This window comes from Uranotaenia lowii, chromosome 1 (assembly GCF_029784155.1).
Source record: "Uranotaenia lowii strain MFRU-FL chromosome 1, ASM2978415v1, whole genome shotgun sequence".
NCBI lineage: Eukaryota > Metazoa > Arthropoda > Insecta > Diptera > Culicidae > Uranotaenia > Uranotaenia lowii.
The window spans coordinates 76,916,047-76,936,617 of NC_073691.1; the positions used below are offsets into that span (position 1 = coordinate 76,916,047).

Genomic DNA, 20,571 nt, shown 5'->3' on the forward strand with positions numbered 1-20,571 from the left:
GTTTGATATAGGGTTTTTCACAAGTTTTGTAGTCCTTCAGAAATCACTTGTCTCATTGTCTCGGTACCAACTTTACAGCTCACGAGCTCTGGAACTAGCATAAATTTGTTGTTTGAGGTTTGGTTTGAATTACTCATAGTCAGGCAACACTCTCAGCTTATCAGAGAAAAAATTGTTGGACATTTCACCGATCTACACTTAGTTTTTCGTTTATCCAAAATTAAAAACTCTGGTCTGAGACATGTCTTCCCTGATAACCCTTAACTGTAGTTGCCGATCATGGGCTTCACTACAATGCTTGATTTGAACTTTGTGGACATTTTCGACAGTGTTTTCATACTTTTCCACTACCCACACACACACACTAATTCTTTGAAAAATCAACGATTTTGTCAACTATCCATTTGATAATGATGGTTAATGATGATAATTGATGGATGTGCAAGATATTTTTTTCTTTTTCCCTTGCATCATAAATATTTAAAAAACGCATGAATTTAACCCATGAACCCATTTTGAAAAAAATAGGTCGGTTAGTAATTTTCACAGGCAATAAAATGCTTTCAAAATTTTTAATGTCCGATTACTAGTAAACGAACTATTAGCAAAAGAAAGTGTCCCATTTCTCAAATAACTAAGCTTTAGGTGATTAAATATCAGGTCGTTGATCTATTCCGTGAATTATGAGAGTCAAACAAGTTTTCGTAAAAATTCTATTAAAAATTTTTCAGATTTCTACACATTAAACACGTTTATTGATAGTCTATTCAGATTAATCTCAGATACATTTCCTACAAACACAAATGGTTAATATATTAATTCAGTTATTCAAGGAACGCATCTTACCTGTCGGTCCGCTTATAGGATTCGAACCCAGTAGGCTATAAGAAGGATGTTGTGTGACAGAAAAATATGAATGATTGAAAATCACCAAATTTTTTTTCCTACAACTTGTTTTTAAATTGTTTAACGGATAAATCGAGCATAAGTTTACATTTTTGGATGAAGCGATTGGCGTTGAGGATCAAAAATATGGAAAAAGTGCGAAATAAGAATAGTACCATATATGTTTTTCTACAAAAATCAAGATTATTTCTTAAAATTAACTCTGTAAATGTTAATAATATTGCTTCTACGATTGCTACCGATATAGGTGGCAGGAAAAAAAACCAAAACCGATCGATAAATTGGATGCTTCCGGTCACCGAAATGTGGAAGAGCTGAACGGAAGGGAAGGAATCGCATATTTCAAGAAAGTTTACGTGTTGACAATGATAAATAAATGTATAACGCAAAATTGATTTTTTTTTAAATAGCTTGTTAATCCCAGAAACTCTACTTTTTCTTAAACTTAGATTTGGCTATTTCAACCGAAAACTGCCTCAACCAGCCTGATACTTTCATTCACTCAAATCCCATTCGAACCTACATCAAATGTTTTGAACCTGTATCATAACCATTAAACACTCAATGGTTTTTTTTTCTTGTAGCCATCCAAAATATTCTCAAAAGGTCTTGCATTCAATAAAAAAAAATCAAACACCCACGATTCGCAGGATTTTACTTGCGTTTGTCATCCAATGGCAGGAATACGATCGATTGAAAACGGGAATGCAGTCCAGTAAAAGAATGATAACTGAGGATTTAGATTAAAAAGAAATTTATAACTTGGAATAAAAATTTCTTTGGCCTTTAAAACTGAAGAACATTCAGTTACGTGGTTAAAACTCGCCATAATTTCGTTATTATGAACACCCCAATCGGAAATAAACTTCATTCTTTGCCTTAAACGGTCATGATTCGCAGCATCAGACTCTCGTTTTTCGGCCCACAGAAGAAATACGTTCGAACGAAAACGGGAATGCAAAGTTTCGTTCGTACGAACGATGTTCGAAAGATCGAACTGATTTCATTCGTTCGAACGAAAACAAGAATACGAAATTGCAATACTTTCGAACGAATGTCATTCGATCGAAAACAAGAATAAGGGTGTATATTAGAGTACCCATTTCCCGGCCATTTTAGTCTTCCCTGGAATCGGGAAATCTGACTATCCTTTTCCCGGGAATTCCCGGGATCCCGGGAAAAATTGAAAATGAATATTTCAACATGAAGATCTTAACCCTTTACTGCGAACGAATTCTTACCAATATGGTAATTTTAAATTTAAGGTAGTACCTAGTATTGCAAAACTTTTTTTAATGGCTAGAAAATTTCATAAGCAAACCAAAGACCCAAAACAGAGTACTTTAACCGACAAACTGGTCTGATTCTAGCTGCAAAAATTTGAAATTATTGAGAATGATTTCTCACTGTCTATAGACGTTAGTTATCTAGACTTCAGGTTATTCATCAAATATCGTAAATTTTCAGATAACTATCCATTTGTTTAACAAAATGTAATTTTTTGCTGATGATTTTGCTACTGTCAACACTATCCGAAACGGAGTTCTAAATGATGAGTGTTGCAAAATAGAACATTCAGATTTTTTTCCGTAGCGTTTCATTATTGGATTTTTTGTTGGTTTTAGAGTCTTTTTGTCGTTTTTCACTCTTTCACTAAGTTTTCGATTGGAAAAACTTTTTTTTTATCAAATTCAATGTATTAACCAGATTGAAGACAACAAAATATTTAAGACTAAGCCATCAAGGTAGAATCACTGATCACACTCACATGACACTTAGAACAAAAATTCTCCCAATTTCTGGCCATTTTTTTTTTTCAAATTGTACCTGTTTAGCCCGTTGTAATCGTAGAAATTGCCTATTTTTTGAAACTTTGATGGCACTTTCTAACTGGGATAGCATTTCTTCAAATCGATCGATTTGCATTCTGCAATCGATATTGCGTACTGTTGGAAAAATTATCCAACAAACGAAATCCATTGTCCAGTCAGTATGGTCAGTGGTAGAACTTTCATTTTCTATGATCAATTTGATTCATTTTTTTTTCTATTGAAATCGTGTTAATTTGTAGTGATTCAGCACATTTCACTGGCTTCGGGAATTCCCGGGATTTTTTAAGCGTTTTCCGGGATTCGGGAATTCCCGAATTTTTCTAATTCCCGGAAATTCCCGACCGGGAAATCCCGGGTAGGACACTCTAGTGTATATCTCTGCACTTTTCGACGTTTTCCAGCATTCCAAAGGTTTAAAAGGGGTTTTTAAGATATGCTCCTCTAGTACTAAGGAATTTGAAATCTTAGCTGTAATATATACTTTACCAAACTGCTTCCCAGCAAACATTAAATCGTTTCAGAAATGACAACTTGCGAATCGCAATTCCCACTGCACAGTGAAAAGTTCATATAAAATGTCGTCTGAAGTCAGTTTGACACGTTCGTCGCCACGCTCATTTTGGTAGTTTTACTAGACGGGACCAAAGACATTCTCGGAGAGAAAATGCAAAGAGGGAGAATTTAAATATTTGAAACGTGTGGCTTAACTGGCCCACGAATGTGGGTCCGATGGCGACGAACGTGTTATGATATGATAGAAAGTCTGCCATGTAAAATGAGTTTCCTCAAGAAAATAACGAGATGTTTAGAGTTTGATGTATAAGATATAACTGAGCGTAGCTCCTGATTTTATTTGTTTTTATATCCAACTCGATAACTCCTTCGGAGTATTTTATGGCAAAGTTATTGTTTTTGGTATAAGCCACAAAGCTCGAAAATACAATACACAACACCATGTTGGTATTGGTAAGTTTTGAAATGATTTTGCTCCTAAGCGGGCTTCAAGTGAGAAAATTCGTTGTACGTCTCGGTGGTTTTTGAGAAATCAATTTTATTATAACAGTTTCCAAAATTGCCTCAAACCGTACGGGCTAAATGCGCCTATTTATGTTTCAGGCAAAATTTCTGTTTTTTGGCAATATTTCCGTATAATTTCAATGGAAATGCTAGAAACTGATAGCTTTTATACGACAAAGCTGAAGTTTAAAAAAAACCCTTTTTTTTGTAGAATAAAACAAAAGTTAGGGTTGCCATATTGTGGAGGCAATTCATCCATAAGAAAAACTTTATCAAATCTGTTTTGAGATCTTCAATTCACTCTAGAAGTGTTTTTTCCTGTTGGGGAGAGAGTCTACTGCGACCATTACGTTGATCTATTGTGGTATTACCCCGCGTTATTATTTTTACTTTGGCCCTTATTCTGCGCCTCGAGTGACGTGACGATAGTCGAGTCACCCAAGTCACTCTATTCTAGCAGTCGGTTTAGGTGAGAAACGTCACTTCGGATGAACTTTGTGAGTTCTTACCCTATTCTCGTAGTCACCCTGGGTGAGAATCGTCGCATTTGCGTGAGCATTTTAGGTGACAATGGGCGATGGAAGCGAAAAGTTATTCTTTCTCTCCTTAAGGGGGGGGTAGGGTCTAACGGGTAAAAAAAATCACCATTTTCACGATTTTTTTTCTAGAGCTATCGTTCAAACAAATGTATTCAAATTTTTTGCATTATACAAAGCATTGTTAAAAGAACATTTAGTAATTTTTTCGTAGAAAAATATTGAAAAATGAGCCGGTGACGGAGCACTTTCGAGGATGCCTTTTATAAAACAGGATTTGCGGTGGACACTGTATCTCAGCACAGAATCATCCGAAGTCAAAAAATCAGAGCAAAATATTTTTAATAGATGTTTTTCTGGACCCCAACGTTTTTATTTAACTTAAAAAATTTTTTATGAAATTTTTGTGGCTGTTTGAAGTAAAAACTACGATTTTTCACGAAAAAATCCGCCATTTTTTATCTGTAAAATCTCCCCAAAGTGAAAAAACAAAAAAAGAAAAACGTTGGGGTCTGGTATTTTATATGTAGAAAATATGCTCCAAATTTGAAAAGAATCGGATAAGTAGTTTTCAAATGACGATGTCCACGGACTTTAAAAACGTGCTTTCGAGAAAAACGCGTTTGAAGTTTCTGATTTTGCTTCTTTGCAGTGTTAGATAGGATGAGATAAATGCCTATAACTTCTACAGTTTTGCTTCAATTGACTTGAAAATTTGACACAACATTCTTGAAATGTTTTACAATAAGAAAATAAAAAAATAAAAAAAAACGATTTTTTGAAAGTGTTTGACCCTACCCCCCCCTTAAGAAAAAACCCTTTAGAACTGTCAAAAGTTGGGTGAAATTATAGCTGCATCCCACTTGCACTAATGCAAAACCATCACCCAAATTCGTCAGCGCTTCCATCGCCTATTGTCGGTGGTGACGAGATAGAAATTTAAAAGAAATTTTATTGAAAACGGAGAAGTTAGGCTGTAAATTCCGAATTTCACTACAGTATGATGGTTTAAGAATCAATTAAGAAAAATTCACTTTCATATTTGTATTTTTAAATTTATTCATACAGCGAAACATTTTTTTTACAAGACGTTATTAATAAAAAACATATAAAATTGGGCGACGGTTAACTTTATTTCACTGTTAATATTCAACATGATAAAAAAAAACACAATTATATAGCACTTCACTCCATTTTATTCGATTCCCGTCGCTGGGGGAAAATTTCACTTGCACCGAGTAGTTGTTATTTCGGACAAATTAAAGGTACGGCTTCGAAGTCCTGCCCTAAACCATTCTTCCTCACTCGCAGTATCCCACGTCTTTCGCCATGTCCCGCGATCAAATCCGCCTTTTGTGACCCTGCTGGTTGAAGCAGCAGCCATCGATTGTTGTGCTTTTTTTGTTCTTTTCGATGCGAATTCCGGATTCATCGTTTTCACTTAGGGCGCACAATAATGCCCGTTTTTTTTTCTTTTGTTGCTTGCTGTCACCTTACGACCCGTTGATGGTCACATACGAACCGAAATTATCACAAAAAACTTGGAAAATCAGCTCGGAAAATTCGAATTGCGAGCCAAAAAAAAAACAATACAGAACAAATTCTACCATTTTGACAGATGCGTTCATTCGGCCACTCACCCAGAATGAACCTCTGTCACTTTACCTACGTCGACTCCGGAAATAAGGTGACAAATCTCACGGTGACTCCGAGGTGAGGTGACAATCATCACGTCACGCGCGGCGCAGAATAAGGGCCTTTGCTATGCTACTTGACACCCCTACACTATTGGTAAAAGTTGCAGTTGTTTACCGGTAGCACTACGAGCACACACATAACTAGGTAGGATCTCCAAGTGCAATCTAAGTTCCCTTGAAAAGATCCATCCACATGCATGTGCTGCATCATTGAGGCGTACAATTTCAAGGTATACCCGGCTAGCATTTAACTAATGCTAAAACCGCCAACCATCATCATACTATGTGTGCCAGGTTATGTCACGACCGGGATTCGATCTCATGAACGTTGGCTTAGATGACAAGGATGCTATCCTCTAGGCCACGATCTACTGGCTCTAGAAGTGTAAATAAGAGCTTAAATTCGTAGTTTTAATGATAAAAGTCATATAGATATTTTTTATATTCAGCCTGTTATTTTAGGATAGAGGCATTTAACAATTAACAATAACAATAATTAACAATTTTAATCCTTAATATCACTTTCAAATCATTATCAAACCATCATAAAAGCTTAAATTTGTTTTACTTTTAAAGTTAATTTGAATAAGAAACAAAATACATCCAACTTTTTGTTTTGAGCTTCTTTACGTATACTTTTTAAAAGTCAAAATATTACATCAAAAGGTACCAAAACCTTGTATGAATTTTAAAATGTTTTTGAGTTGGTTTATTCATAAGATTCTTTCTTGCCTTTTGTTTACAGTGTATTGCCTCAAAATGCATTGATTAGATATGTTGTAAACCACCCTTTTTCCAGTTTCTTGTCATTGATAGCCATCACTATCTTGCAGTTTAAACCAAATTAGTTTTGTTACAGTTCACGCTATAGAAAGCTTTTCTGGATTTGCAAAAATCATCAGCAAATGCAAATGCAATTTTTTGTGATGTTCTGTCAAGTGGTTTATGAGATGGCGACCAACGAAGAAATTTTTCGACTTGAATTTTTGGGCAACACGTGCGCCATCCATAAGAGCAAGTGGTAGAAATTTTGTCACTTTTTGCACATTTTGAAAATTTCGCCATGCAAAAATATTTTCAAAATCTGTGGCCTTCAAGTTTTTTCAACAACACGTGTTGTAGTTTCGCGTACTGTGATGCAAAAATAGCAATATTTCTATCACATACGGCTGGAATAGAAACAGTGCTGTAAAAAAATCCAACGACCAAAAATCTTGAAAACATTTTTGCATGGTAAAATTTTAAAATTTTCAAAATGTCAAAATTTCTACCACTTTTTCCCAACACCAGTGAACTTGCTCTTAAGTTCAAAAATAAAATGAAAATTATCAAAAACTGTATGGAAAATTGCCTAATACAAGAACTTATAAGCATGGTTTCTCAAAATTAGCTAATATGCATCTATATCCCTTTGCCTGCAAGGACCTGAATGTAAGGCCAAATCTACTCAATCTAAAAATAGTTTTTCTAAATTACCTGAATAAGCATTGAGGAGAAATTATTTTTCAATTTGTTAATACAAACCTTATAACTATTAGTTTTAATACCAATAAAACTTTTCAAATACTAACAAAACTTACAAAGCTTACTTGGCCAAACATGGGCCAAATTTGGTAAAAAGATGAAAACAAACCTTGGAAAAATTAGAAAAGTCAACGACTAATTTTGATTCATATTTTGTGTGGACCCGAGCAAGGCCGGGTTAAATCAGCTAGTTTAAAATAAATACCATCCTGACAACCCAAGGTAATCTTCACGTCTCGGTTCGATCGACTACGCTTATTGTTTAGCGTAGTTAGCGGCGGCTAACTTTTTTCTCGTTTGCTCAAATTTTAGTTAAAAAATATCTGTAATTTGATTACTAAATTTCTAGCTGGTTAAATTTGAGAAAAATTTTGCTAAATTCCGGCCTTGAAAGTTTTGTGTGTGTACACAGTAAATTTTTGCCATGATTTCCAACAACAAAAATATGCTGGAAACGATCAGCAATCCGAATTTTTGCTACACAGCAAAATTATTTCCTGTAAAATTACGCAAATGTCCTGTAACAAAAAGGAGCAGGATATTTACCGTAATTTTACAGGTCGAAAACATGATTACGTGACATTTAATTTTTAGTGTACAACTTTTTTACAGGGCATTTGCTGTAATAATAAATGAATCTTCGTTAACTTTCAAGGGAAAAAATTAAAATTACAGGATTTGTTAATTACAGGTGATTTATTTTAAAGGTTGCAGTTTTCAGTGACACACAATAGTCAAAAATTTTTTCTGTGTAGAAACCAGCAACCGGTTTTCTAATTGCTGGATTTTTCAGCATGCGGTTGTGTTTTTGTCATATTTGCTGAAAAATCAGCAATCGGTTTTTAAATTGCTGGACTCCGGTAATTGTTCTAGTTTGCTGGAAAATCAGCAATCGAGTTGTCAAATTGGAGTCTGTATGTTTTCGTACGCTGAAACAAGGTGAAACTTTATTTCACGAGCTTTGATTAGATTCATACAAATATTTTTATTTTCCTCTATATTCTAGCAACCAGACATCAATTAAAGCCCAAACTCTATTTCAGGTGGCGGATGATTAAAACTCTGGCACAAAGCTGCCACCCCAGAGCCGGTATTATGGTATATTGATAAAAAAAAACACATTGTTCTGGAAATATACTAAATTGAAAAATGGAAGAAAATAATTGTTATTTATTGCTTTTCACATGCACAGCCAGTATTCAATATAAAAATTTCAAATTTCTCCAACGTATTTATGCGCTGAATTGCACTCTTTAGATTACAAGTTCGGCAAAATTTCAATGCGAATCACCACATACCCGACACCATGGCTTCGTGTGACCTGTTTTGGAATGAATGTATTGCGTGTATGTGTATGTGTTATAAGAATGAATGAGTAAATCAATTAGGCAGCCGTTTAAAAATTTATAACATTTACCAATTTTGTTGTATCAAATTTTATTTACTTTCTTACAAAGCATTTTTAGTTATTACTTTTATCCGGCTGACAAAAGATCATCAATCAATCAACTGAAACCATATAACATGACATCAAAATGCATTCAAATTTGTTAAGCTTCTCAAATATAAATTTCTTTTCCTAGATTTAAATAGAAGTTTACGGCACTAAAAATCGTAAATGTTTGAACAAACGTCTCTTTTATCAAATAACGGATGTTAAATAAAAAATGAGAATGTTTTCAATACCTTTCAGTAACTCAAATAAAAAGCGTAAAATTTTCTTTCTCTAAGAAAATTGCTCTTTGGGCTCCCTAGAAACAGTAGACGTGTTTGGTTTTGCTACACACACAAAAAATCAGATTTTTTTCATTTGATGTAAAATTTGATTTCATGTAAAATTTGGTCAGATGTGTTGTATATTATAACGCAGCCCTGAAAAAAAACATGCGTTTCCCCATTCGGGTCATTTTGTTGTAATTTTACATGACTTTTGCTTGAAACGATGTTTGGAATCAGACACGTTTCTATCGCTTACAGGGTGTGTCTTGTTTGCTAATTTTAATAAATATAAAAAAGTGAAATCCTTTTAACTATTTTCACCGAAAACAAATTATGTTTTGTTGCTTATCGAAAAAAACACACTTTCAAAAAAGTAAATTACTCGATAGAATTTTGTACACTTTATTGGTGAAGTGAATTTTGTTCTAAGCAACAGTTCACCTCTTGTTTTTGATTCTTAATATTTAAAAAAAATAGGAATAACTCTAACCGATAACATTGACACGAAATCTAACAAATAAAAATGAATAGCACAATAAGTAGTCAAACTTTTTGTTCAAATAAATATTGCACAAAAAGGTCAACAATATTCTCAATTTGTTTTTTTACAAAAGATTCAGCACAATAAAGCTTTTTTTTTTCTCTTTGTTATTCGCTTTAAGTATAAACTTGTGAAATAAAATAAAATCTAAACTCTTGGATTTATTTACAAGTTAATCGTTTTGAGTTGTTTTGTATTTAAACAAACAAATAACAAGCTTCACTGCCTCTTCCTCACATTCCATCATTCTACAAAAGACATTTCAAAGTACAACGAACAAATAACAAGTATTATTAATCAAAAGACATTCTAGGTTAACTTAGTGCTACCTATTTTGAAAAGTAATGTTTTCAAAATCATCCATCCAAAAAGTATTAACGAAACTAAAAGAAAATTCAGACACACCCTGTAGCAGGATCGTTTCAAAAACAAACACCGAACGGCCGACCGTAAGCAGCAAGTTCGATTTGATGCGCAAAGAAAATGCTATTTCAAATCTGGAGCTCGTAGATTTCAAGTAATCATAAACATTATCAACATCTTTTAAACCATTATCATGCTTTGTTATTAATCTGATGGCAAGAGTTTGATAAAATAATGATTTAAAAACTAAAAAGGGATAATGAGTCGGAACGGTTTCATTGTTATGGTCATGTAAATTCACAATAACATTTTTTTGCTTTCGGCAATTTACATTGCATCATAAATCATGTAAATTTAGTAGAAAGAACTTGTTCCACTTATTTGCAGGTTATAACATGTAATAATTTAATACTGTGTAGTTTGAATTTAGTCAAAGCAAAGATGGCGTCGAAACAGCACGTGCTCCGCGAACGCATTGCACGGTTCTACGAAACGCATATCCAGCAAGGGAAAAAGTTCACGGTGGCACATTTTAAGAAAGAAAATGTATCTGTCAGTACGGTATATCGTATCCTAGGTTCCCTGAACGTAGAGCGGAAGGTCGGAAGTGGTCGTCCGGTGACGATGATGACGAAGCAGAGGAAGACATCGTTAAAGAAGCTGTTTGACAACAAGGACGCAACCAGCCTCAAGATGGAAGGAATCGTCTGCATGAAGAAGACGAAGTCGCCGGAGTACACAGAGGAGCAGATTGAGACGGTTAAATCACAGTGTTACCACAGTTTACTCAACCGGTGGACGGCAGAGTAAAAAGAGCAACAGGGCATATAGTCGCAGTTACTGGGAAAATATTTTGGGCGGAAGTAATAACGTTATTATCATCGCGGTCTTATCCAAAAGTAATTTGAAAAGCTCATGTTAAATCTCTGATTTCTATAAAATTTCCGAAAAAAACGTTGTGGATAAAGATATTAAAAGTAAACAGAAGTAGATTGAAGGATACTGCGTGTGAAATCGACCTATGTGGTAACAAACATTTATAATATATCATACTAGGTAACATTTGCAAACAAACATAAATTACAATTTAAAATAAGTAATATGAACCTCATTTAGGTCACAAATCAGCAGTAGAAGAGCAAATCAATTCGTCGCGCCGCCTACTAAGTGGTTTGAAGCCTATGCAGATCAGTGAGGTTAGGATATTCATTCTACTTGTAGCTCGCAATCGAAAGTGTTTTGAAGAGCTCGTATTATCAGTGGCTTTCAAGCAATTTACCTTATCTTACGTGAGTATAAATTCAAATCAAAGTAGGAGACGAATATTGACTGCTTTAATTAAAAAACTAGAACAACAACGATCAACAACTTCTCAAAACCATCGGTCGGTCTGGTGAGGCGTGAAGTTCAAAATCAGAGGCATAAAATAAGTACTAGCAAATTGTAAGTACGATTAGTAAAATGAAACCAATTGTGAACTCATTTGTAACTAAAAATATACAATTTCAGTTTGAGCTGCTATACTGCTACGAAAACACTAGTACTTAGTCCATTCCGATCCCCAACAAACTCAAAAATTTGCTAACGGATCATGGCTACAGTATCGGACTCGGATCAATCGTTGGATTTAACCCTCACCCCATGCGCCCTCTGCAACCAAGTTTCGGAAGAAAATGAAGGTATGGTTCACTGTAGGATTGTTCGATCTTCGAGAAAAGATCGATCTCCAAGATCGATTCAGATGAACGGTTCTGGGATCGATCCATCTAAAAAATCGGAGCTTGAAGATCGATCTCCGATTAATCGATCTTTTCCATTTGTAACAAAAGGGAACTGCTTTTTATTAAAAATATGCCAAAAAGACACAAAATTTAAAATTTGTATAATCCTTCCACATAAGGAAAGAAAAAAAATTCAAGCACTTTTATAAATGGTGAACCGAAGTTAGTGTTTTAAAACAACACTTATCAAAATCCAAATATCCCGGTAACGATTTGATATTTTTAAGTAATATACTGACGAGAAATATTTTGGAGTTTGAAAAAAAAATTTTTCAAATTATTTTTGTTAAAAAAATTTTAGTGTATAGGATATCGAACGAAATATGCAGAACAAAAAAAATCAAAAATAAAATTTATTCTTTTTTTTACCATTTTTTGAATCTTAATCAATCACAAACACCTTCCTGCACCCAATTTACAAGGTTTGGAATAATTTGCAAAATTGTACTGAAATGAATTCAAAATTTCTAAAATTATTTTTCAACTGATCATGAATGCTGAATAAAAAAAATCGGATCGACAACGAATCGAACTCGAGTTTTCTGATAATCTCTCCGACACCTTACCAATAAGTAAATCGTCAGATGGAAACTAGTCAGTTGACTTCATCAAATTTAATTCGCTGCTAGATTCCATGGCAGAAAACGCTCATCGTGCCCCGATTGATGGTGCTTATACTGACCCTATAGTTACTGATTTTCGGATTTCGGTAAAAAAAAATTAAAATGCATTTTTGAACGTTTATAACTACTTTTTTCAAGTTTCATCCAGTTAGGAAATTTAATGTTGAACACGAAACAATGATGTAACTCACATATTGAAGCTGTTTTCTATGATTAAAATAGCGTCCTCGTTAAGGTGGCCATTATGACCTTTTTTCACTAAATGAGAAAAATAGATCGAAAGATCGGATCGAAAATAAACCGATCTAATCGATTTTTTCCTGGCCGAAGAATCGATCCAAAAAATAGAAAATCGTAGTTGAAAAGATCGATCTTCCAAGGATCGATCCAAGATCGACCGATCCTAGTTCACTGTGATTCTTGTAAAGGCTGGTTCCACTACCGTTGCGTCGGAGTGTCTGACGATGTCAAGAAGGAGAAAATGTGGTTCTGTAGCGCGGTAGCGTGTCAACAAGCATATTCTGAGTACCTGAAAAAACAAGAGGTTGCAGCGAAAAGGAAGAAAGCGAAAAAGGATGATGTATCAGCTTAATCGGACAGCATCGCTCACACACTTGAAAATCGGATGAAGGAACTTGAACGACAAGAAAAGGCTAAGGATGATGAGCTGGAAATAGAAACATCTTTGCGGGTGCGAAAATTAGCTCTGCGAAAGGCTCGTCGTATGAAGCAGCTTGCAATCGAAAATGATTTAAGGAAAATGGAATTGAAGCAGGAAGAAAAACTAAACGCCAAGGCCTTGAAAGAAAAAGAAGATCATTTAGCCAAATTGGAAGAAATGCGCGCATCATTTTCGTCGAAACTCACTTTAGTTCAAGGTAAAATTGATAGACTGAATGATAGTTTGCACGAAAGTAAGGATGGAATGAAACATAAAGCGCAGAAACTAAAGTTTGAGAACACACCCAAGGCGCGTGCAAAATTTGATCAACAAAATAGCGATACTGAATGGACCTCATCCGGGGATTCAAATTGTACTGATTCTTTAAGTGAGAGCAGCGATACAGATATTTCTACCGAAATCGAAAAGGAGTCGAAGGGCAGGAAACATGACAAGTCCAACGGGCTGGGGCCCCAACCCTCTCAGGCACAATTCGGAAGTTACCTATATTCACAGGAAAAGCGGAAGAATGGCCGCTGTTTATAAACAGTTTTAAGTCATCTACCATAGCTTGCGGCTACACTGAGGTAGAAAACTTGGTGCGTTTACAAGAAAACATACAAGGAGACGCGCTCGAAAATGTTCGTGGTCAACTTTTATTTCCCAAGTCGGTCCCAAAGGCGATTAAAAAGCTGCGTCAACTGTATGGGCGTCCAGAACAGCTTCTTCGATTCTATTTAGACAAAGTTCGGCAAATGGAATCTCCTAAGACTGACAAATTACATACTTATATTCCCTTCGGTAATGCCGTTGAGCAATTATGTGAGCACTTGGAAGCCGCAGAATTGAAAGAACACTTGTTGAATCCGATTTTTATTCAAGACCTTGTCGACAAGCTTCCTGCGAGTGACAAACGGGAGTGGGTGCGTTATAAAAAACGAAAACACAGCGCAGACCTACGCGTTTTCAGTAAATTCCTGTCCCGAATTGTAGATGAAGCATGCGAAGCCAGTGTTTCATTTCATTCCAAAGCCGATCCCAAGGTTTCCGGTAATGCGAGGAATAAGGAGAGACTATTTAGTCATGATATAGCTCAAGAAGAGGAACCTTGTGAACTGCCAACTAGTGAACCGCCAGCACGCGACCAGTCGACCACCAACCTGAAACCGTGCAAAGTATGCAAAAGCTCAAATCACCGTCTTCGTGACTGTCAAGAGTTTAAAGAGATGAGTGTTTTACAACGATTGGAATTAGTAGAAAAGTAGTAACTATGTCATGTATGCCTGAACGATCACGGGAAATCATGGTGCAGATTCAAAATTAGATGTGACATCGGAGACTGTCGAGAACGCCACAACCCGCTGTTACATAAATCAGTTCGTAGAGTCGTCATGAATACACATTTCCGTTCGAACTCTTCAATTCTATTCCGCGTCATTCCGGTCGTTTTACACTATGGTCGAAAATCAATAAAAACAACAGCCTTTCTAGACGATGGATCGTCTGCCACACTGGTCGAGCAGTCACTAGCGGACGAGCTAGGAGTTGTCGGTCAAAAGGAGCCTCTTACCATTACTTGGACAGCTGATGTGTCACGCGTCGAAGAAAATTCGATGCGGATGAATCTTAAAATCCGTCTTGTGATGATAATGAGCTTTGGTGTTTAAATGGTACTCGCACAGTGGGAGAGTTGAAACTACCAAAACAATCCATGTGTTTCGAAGATCTGACTGAAAAACATGCTCATCTCCGTGGTTTACCCATTCAATCCTACAGCGAAACCTGTCCGGGTTTGCTCATAGGGCTAAATAAATTGCATCTAATGGCTCCACTCGAAACGAAAATGGGTGGCATAGGAGATCCTATCGCTGTTCGATCTAAGCTTGGTTGGGCAATTTACGGTCCGGTTGGTAAGCAACATATTTATAGCGATTCCGAATTTTTTGGCGTTCACGTGGAAGTGAGCAACGAAGAGCTGCATGACCTCATAAAATTACAATACACCATAGAGGAAGCTACTGAGTCGGTTGTGCGAGAATCTCCAGAGGATGTACGAGCTAGACAAATTCTCGAGAGTACCACTATTCGAGTTGGTGACAGGTTCGAAACGGGCCTGTTGTGGAAGACGGACGACCCGAAATTTCCTGACAACTATCATATGGCGCTTGCTAAAAACTCCTGATCTGTTCGCAAATGTTTGTCAGCAGATAAAAGAGTATCAGGAAAAGGGCTACACTCATGAGGCGTCATCTGAGGAATTAGCTTCATCGTCGTCGAACAAGTCCTGGTATCTTCCGCTAAACGTGGTCCTGAACCCTAAGAAACCAGGAAAAGTACGCCTAGTGTGGGTTGCAGCTGCAACCGTATCCGGAATATCTTTAAATTCACAACTACTCAAAGGTCCAGACATGTTAGTGCCTTTACCAGCTGTCATAAACAGATTTCGAGAACGTCGAATCGCGTTTGGTGCGGACATACGCGAAATGTACCACCAACTACAAATTCGGAAACAAGATCGACAGGCCCAGCGTTTTCTGTTTCGAGCCGATCCGAACGAAAGGTTCAAAACTTTTATCATGGACGTCGCGACCTTTGGCTCCACTTGCTCGCCTTGCTCAGCCCAGTTTGTTAAAAATCGCAATGCTGAAGAGTTTGTTAAACAATACCCCGAAGCAGTGGCAGCCATAACCGGTAACCACTACGTGGATGACTACTACGACAGCGCTGATACCGAAGATCAGGCAGTAGAGCGAGCATTGCAAGTGAAGTATATCCATTCAAAGGGAGGATTCGAGCTTCGGAACTGGGTGTCAAACACCCATGAAGTTCTTAAACGCGTGGGAGAACCAAAAGCTGAGCAGATCGTCCATTTCAACCAAGATAAAGCTTCTGATACTGAACGTGTCTTAGGAATCATATGGGATCCAGAAGAAGATGTCTTCTCCTTTTCCACTGACCATCGAGCAGACATAAAAGAGTATCTGGAGAACATTAAAAAACCGACAAAACGAGTAGTATTGAGTTGCGTGATGGGATTTTTCCATCCGTTGGGACTTCTGGCGCCATTTACCGTACATGGCAAAACGCTGATCCAGGACCTTTGGCGTAGTGGATGCGACTGGGATCAGGAATTAAGCAGTGAATGTTTTGGAACGTGGAAGCGATGGATTGATCTTCTTCCTCAGGTGAGAACTATCCGCATTCCCAGATGTTACCTTGGTCAAATTCATTCAAACGATGTCACGTCATTGGATCTTCACGTTTTTACTGACGCTAGCGAAACCGCATACGGATGTGTTGCATACTTCAGAGTTACATGGGCAGGAGGAATCAAATGTTCTCTTGTTATGGCGAAATCAAAGATACCTCGTTTGGAATTGATGGCAGCGGTACTTGGAGCAAAAATGCATCAGATAATCAAACAAAATCACAGTTTCACCATTCATAAATGCTATTTCTGGACAGATTCACAGACAACTCTCAGCTGGATACGATCTGACCAACATAGGTTTAAAACATTCGTTGCGTTCCGGATAGGCGAAATTCAAGAATCGACTAATATTTCTGCTTGGCACTGGGTACCCAGTAAACAGAACATAGCGGATGCCCTGACGAAGTGGGGACAAGGACCTCCACTTGATTCGAAGAGTGCCTGGTTAAATGGCCCGGAATTTCTCTACGAACCTGCTGATCAGTGGCCGAAACAAGAATGTTCTACGGATGTTGTGGAGGATGAATTGAAATCAGTTTATGTATTAGTACACGAAGGGAGTTCAACGAAGAAGGTGATAATGGTTGATGACATATCAACGTGGGAACGCGTACTCCGCATTACAGCTACAGTTTATCGATTTATATGTAACATCAAAAGAAAGAGGGAAGGTCTACCTATGTTGGTCTCAAAGGCTACCGAAAATTAAGCAAAAATGCTTAAAGCTAAGTTGAAAACAAACCAGTGTCCGTTGCAAAGGGAAGAATTGATCAAAGCAGAAACAATCCTTTGGCAACAAGCTCAATACGAGGCGTTTCCAAATGAAGTTCGAATACTAAAGAATAATTTAAAACGAAAGGAAAATGAGTCCCTGCAGCAACTGGAGAAGTCCAGTGTGTTGTATAGATTGACTCCAGTGATCGATGACAACGGTGTCATGCGCATGGGCGGTAGAATGGAGCAAGCCGAGCACATTCCTTTTGACACCAAGTTCCCTATTATATTGCCCAAAGATAATTTAATAACCACTAGACTATTACAGTTTTTCCACGAGAAGTGTGAACACGGGAATAAAGAAACTATTTACAACGAAGTCTGCCAAAAATTTTGGATTCCTAAGCTGCGAGTGGCTATTCAACATATCATGCGCGAATGTATGTGGTGCAAAGTCTATCGATGCAAGCCAGAAATACCTCGAATGGCTCCACTTCCGGTCCAACGACTCTCAGCAAAGCTTAGTCCCTTTAGTTCAGTGGAGATAGATTATCTTGGTCCTTTGGAAGTTACTGTTGGCCGACGCAAAGAAAAAAGATGGGTTGCCGTATTCACATGTTTGGCGGTGCGAGCAGTACATATGGAGATCATCTACAGTTTATCGACCCAATCATGTTTAATGGCTATTCGAAGATTCATCAGCAGACGTGGAACTCCCGAGGAGATATTTTCGGATAATGGTACCAACTTTTTGGGAAGCTGGAATCAGATGCTGAAGTCGATCGATTACGAATGTGCTGAGAAAGTGACCAGTCCTAAAACAAAATGGCATTTCATACCACCGGGCACCCCTCATATGGGAGGAGCGTGGGAAAAGATGGTCCGGTCGGTGAAGGAAGCTCTGAAGGTGTTTAGTGACGGACGAAAGTTGACGGACGAAATCTTAATTACAGCGCTATCGGAGGCGGAAGATCTGATCAACTTTCGACCCCTTACATACAAATCGCAGGAAACAACGGGCTCGGAAGCGCTCACTCCCAATCATTTTCTTCGTGTTATGAAACCTATTGATATGGAAGGAGACGAAGTTGAGGTGGCAGATGCTTTACGAGACATCTACAAGAGATCCTTGTATTTGGCAGATCAACTATGGCAGAGATGGTACAAAGAGTATTTACCGACTATCAATAAAAGAACCAAATGGTTTGAAGAACGTCGAACACTGAAGAAGGACGATTTGGTGTTTATAGTCAACGGAAAAAACAAAAAGCACTGGATCCGAGGAATAGTGGAGGAAATTTTCGCGGCTCCAGATGGAAGAGTACGACGAGCTCTAGTCAGAACAAACGTCGGGGTTCATCGGAAATCCGTAGCAAATTTGGCTGTTCTAGGAGTAAATCCGGATGTTATGTAGGAGTACCGGAGTTTACGGGCTGGGGAACTGTTACCACAGTTTACTCAAACGGTGGACGGCAGAGTAAAAAGAGCAACAGGGCATATAGTCGCAGTTACTGGGAAAATATTTTGGGCGGAAGTAATAACGTTATTATCATCGCGGTCTTATCCAAAAGTAATTTGAAAAAGCTCGTGTTAAATCTCTGATTTCTATAAAATTTCCGAAAAAAACGTTGTAGATAAAGATATTAAAAGTAAACAGAAGTAGATTGTCGGTGGATGACCAAAAATTCCGGCTGGCGTACCTTGAGGAGAAAAAGATACCGTTCGTGCCGAAAGATCGTAACCCAACAAACTTGCCCCAGTGCCGCCCAATAGAGGATTTCTTTGGCTCACTCAGTGCCCTAGTGTATAAAAACAATTTGAGGGCCAAGGACACGAAGCAACTGACTACAAGAATCCGGAATTGTATCCGAAAAAAGGACGTAAGTGCCGTACAACGTTCTTGTGAGAGCATCGCGACAAAGTTGCGTCGTACATCAGACCACGGCCCTTACTCAAACATTCACTGACATTTTTTTGAAGTAAATACATTAGGTGGTATGAATAAGAAAATAGCAATTGCTTCGATAGCTTTTACTTAGCTCAAACTTTAGAATGGCAAAATTTGAAAACATTTGCTCAACTAGATATGAAAAAGCAGAGTAGAACATTTACTTTCAACCCGCTCCGGATTAAAAATATGCATGCCATTCGAAGTATTTGATTCACAAAACTGCTCGAAAATAGCAAAAGCAATTACTAGAGCTTTATTCATGTCAGCCATTATGTTATTAATAAAAAATACTGAAATCGATGAAAAAAAAAACTATTTTTTTACATGTGATTGAAAAAATTCTCATTTTTTATTTAACACCCGTTATTCCGCCAAAAATATGATTATTTAACCAAATAATTGTCTCTGTAACTATCTGAAGACGAAGGAATGGGTCATTAATTCTTTTGAGCGTTATGAAAGGAATGATACAACCCGGGCAGACTTTTATGGCAAAATTATAGCAAATTTTGCTATCACGCCCTGAGAGCCAAATTTGCTCTCATTTTGCTTGACATAAGGTGGTACACAGCAAAAATGAGAGCAAAAATTTTCATACTTGGTTAGCAAAGTGATACCAAATTTTGCTAAAACTGAGACCCTAACTACACCTCAAATCCTGAGAGCTTGGAGAGCATAATAATGCCATTATAAGGCATCACAAAAATTTCAATAATAGCAAAATTCGGCATCATTATGCTTTCAAAACTTTTAGAAAATGACAGCAAAATAAGGTATAAATAAGGTCTCGATCTACGCAAAATTTTGGATCATTTGGCTTTTTATTACCTTCAATTAACCAATATAAGAGCAAATATGGCACTCAAGGCGTGATAGCAAAATTATGAAACTCTCTTTCAATTCTGCAACAAAAAGTGAAACAAATTTCATAAAACATTCGAAGTTCATAAAAACGCCTTTTTTTATGCAACCTCAAATGAAGGGGTATTCATACCACATTGGCAGATGGCAGCTTTCCTAGTTTAAATTTCAGCCTGACATAGTAAAAATTCGCTGAAAACGAACTGTATTCATCGTTACAATTTGAAAATTAGGTAGGGGGAACTTTTCTACAACCAGACACTTAAGATTTTTTTAGCAATAACTTCAAAAATATATTGGTTCCTCTACTGATTTTAAAAGTATCAATTATTTTGCAAAATTTACAACACTTGGCAAAAGCTTTCGATGCCTATCATTGGTTTACCTTCAAAGAATAAACTACCATTTCTCTTAAACCATATCAGGCTGGTTTTTACTTTATTTCTTTGATGCTAAAACAATATAAGGATAATGCTTTTTCGAAAAATCAATGTTGTCCGGCCATAGACAAGTTCTCCCTACTCCTTCAGAATTATTAAGAAAATAATTATCCATTTTGATGATTCCTGACTCATCATAGTGTTTCCTGAAAATCATTAGGTATAGATTGATTTTTTGTTTTTAAATATGGCTT

At 36.9% G+C, this 20,571-nt stretch overlaps 1 protein-coding gene across 1 annotated transcript; it reads left to right on the plus strand.

Moving 5' to 3' along the window:
* Positions 1-17,126: 17,126 nt before the first annotated feature.
* LOC129761054 (uncharacterized) lies at positions 17,127-18,539 on the plus strand. Its single transcript, XM_055758757.1, has one exon. The coding sequence runs from the start codon at positions 17,127-17,129 to the stop codon at positions 18,537-18,539; it is 1,413 nt and encodes a 470-aa protein (XP_055614732.1).
* The last annotated feature ends 2,032 nt before the right edge of the window (positions 18,540-20,571 follow it).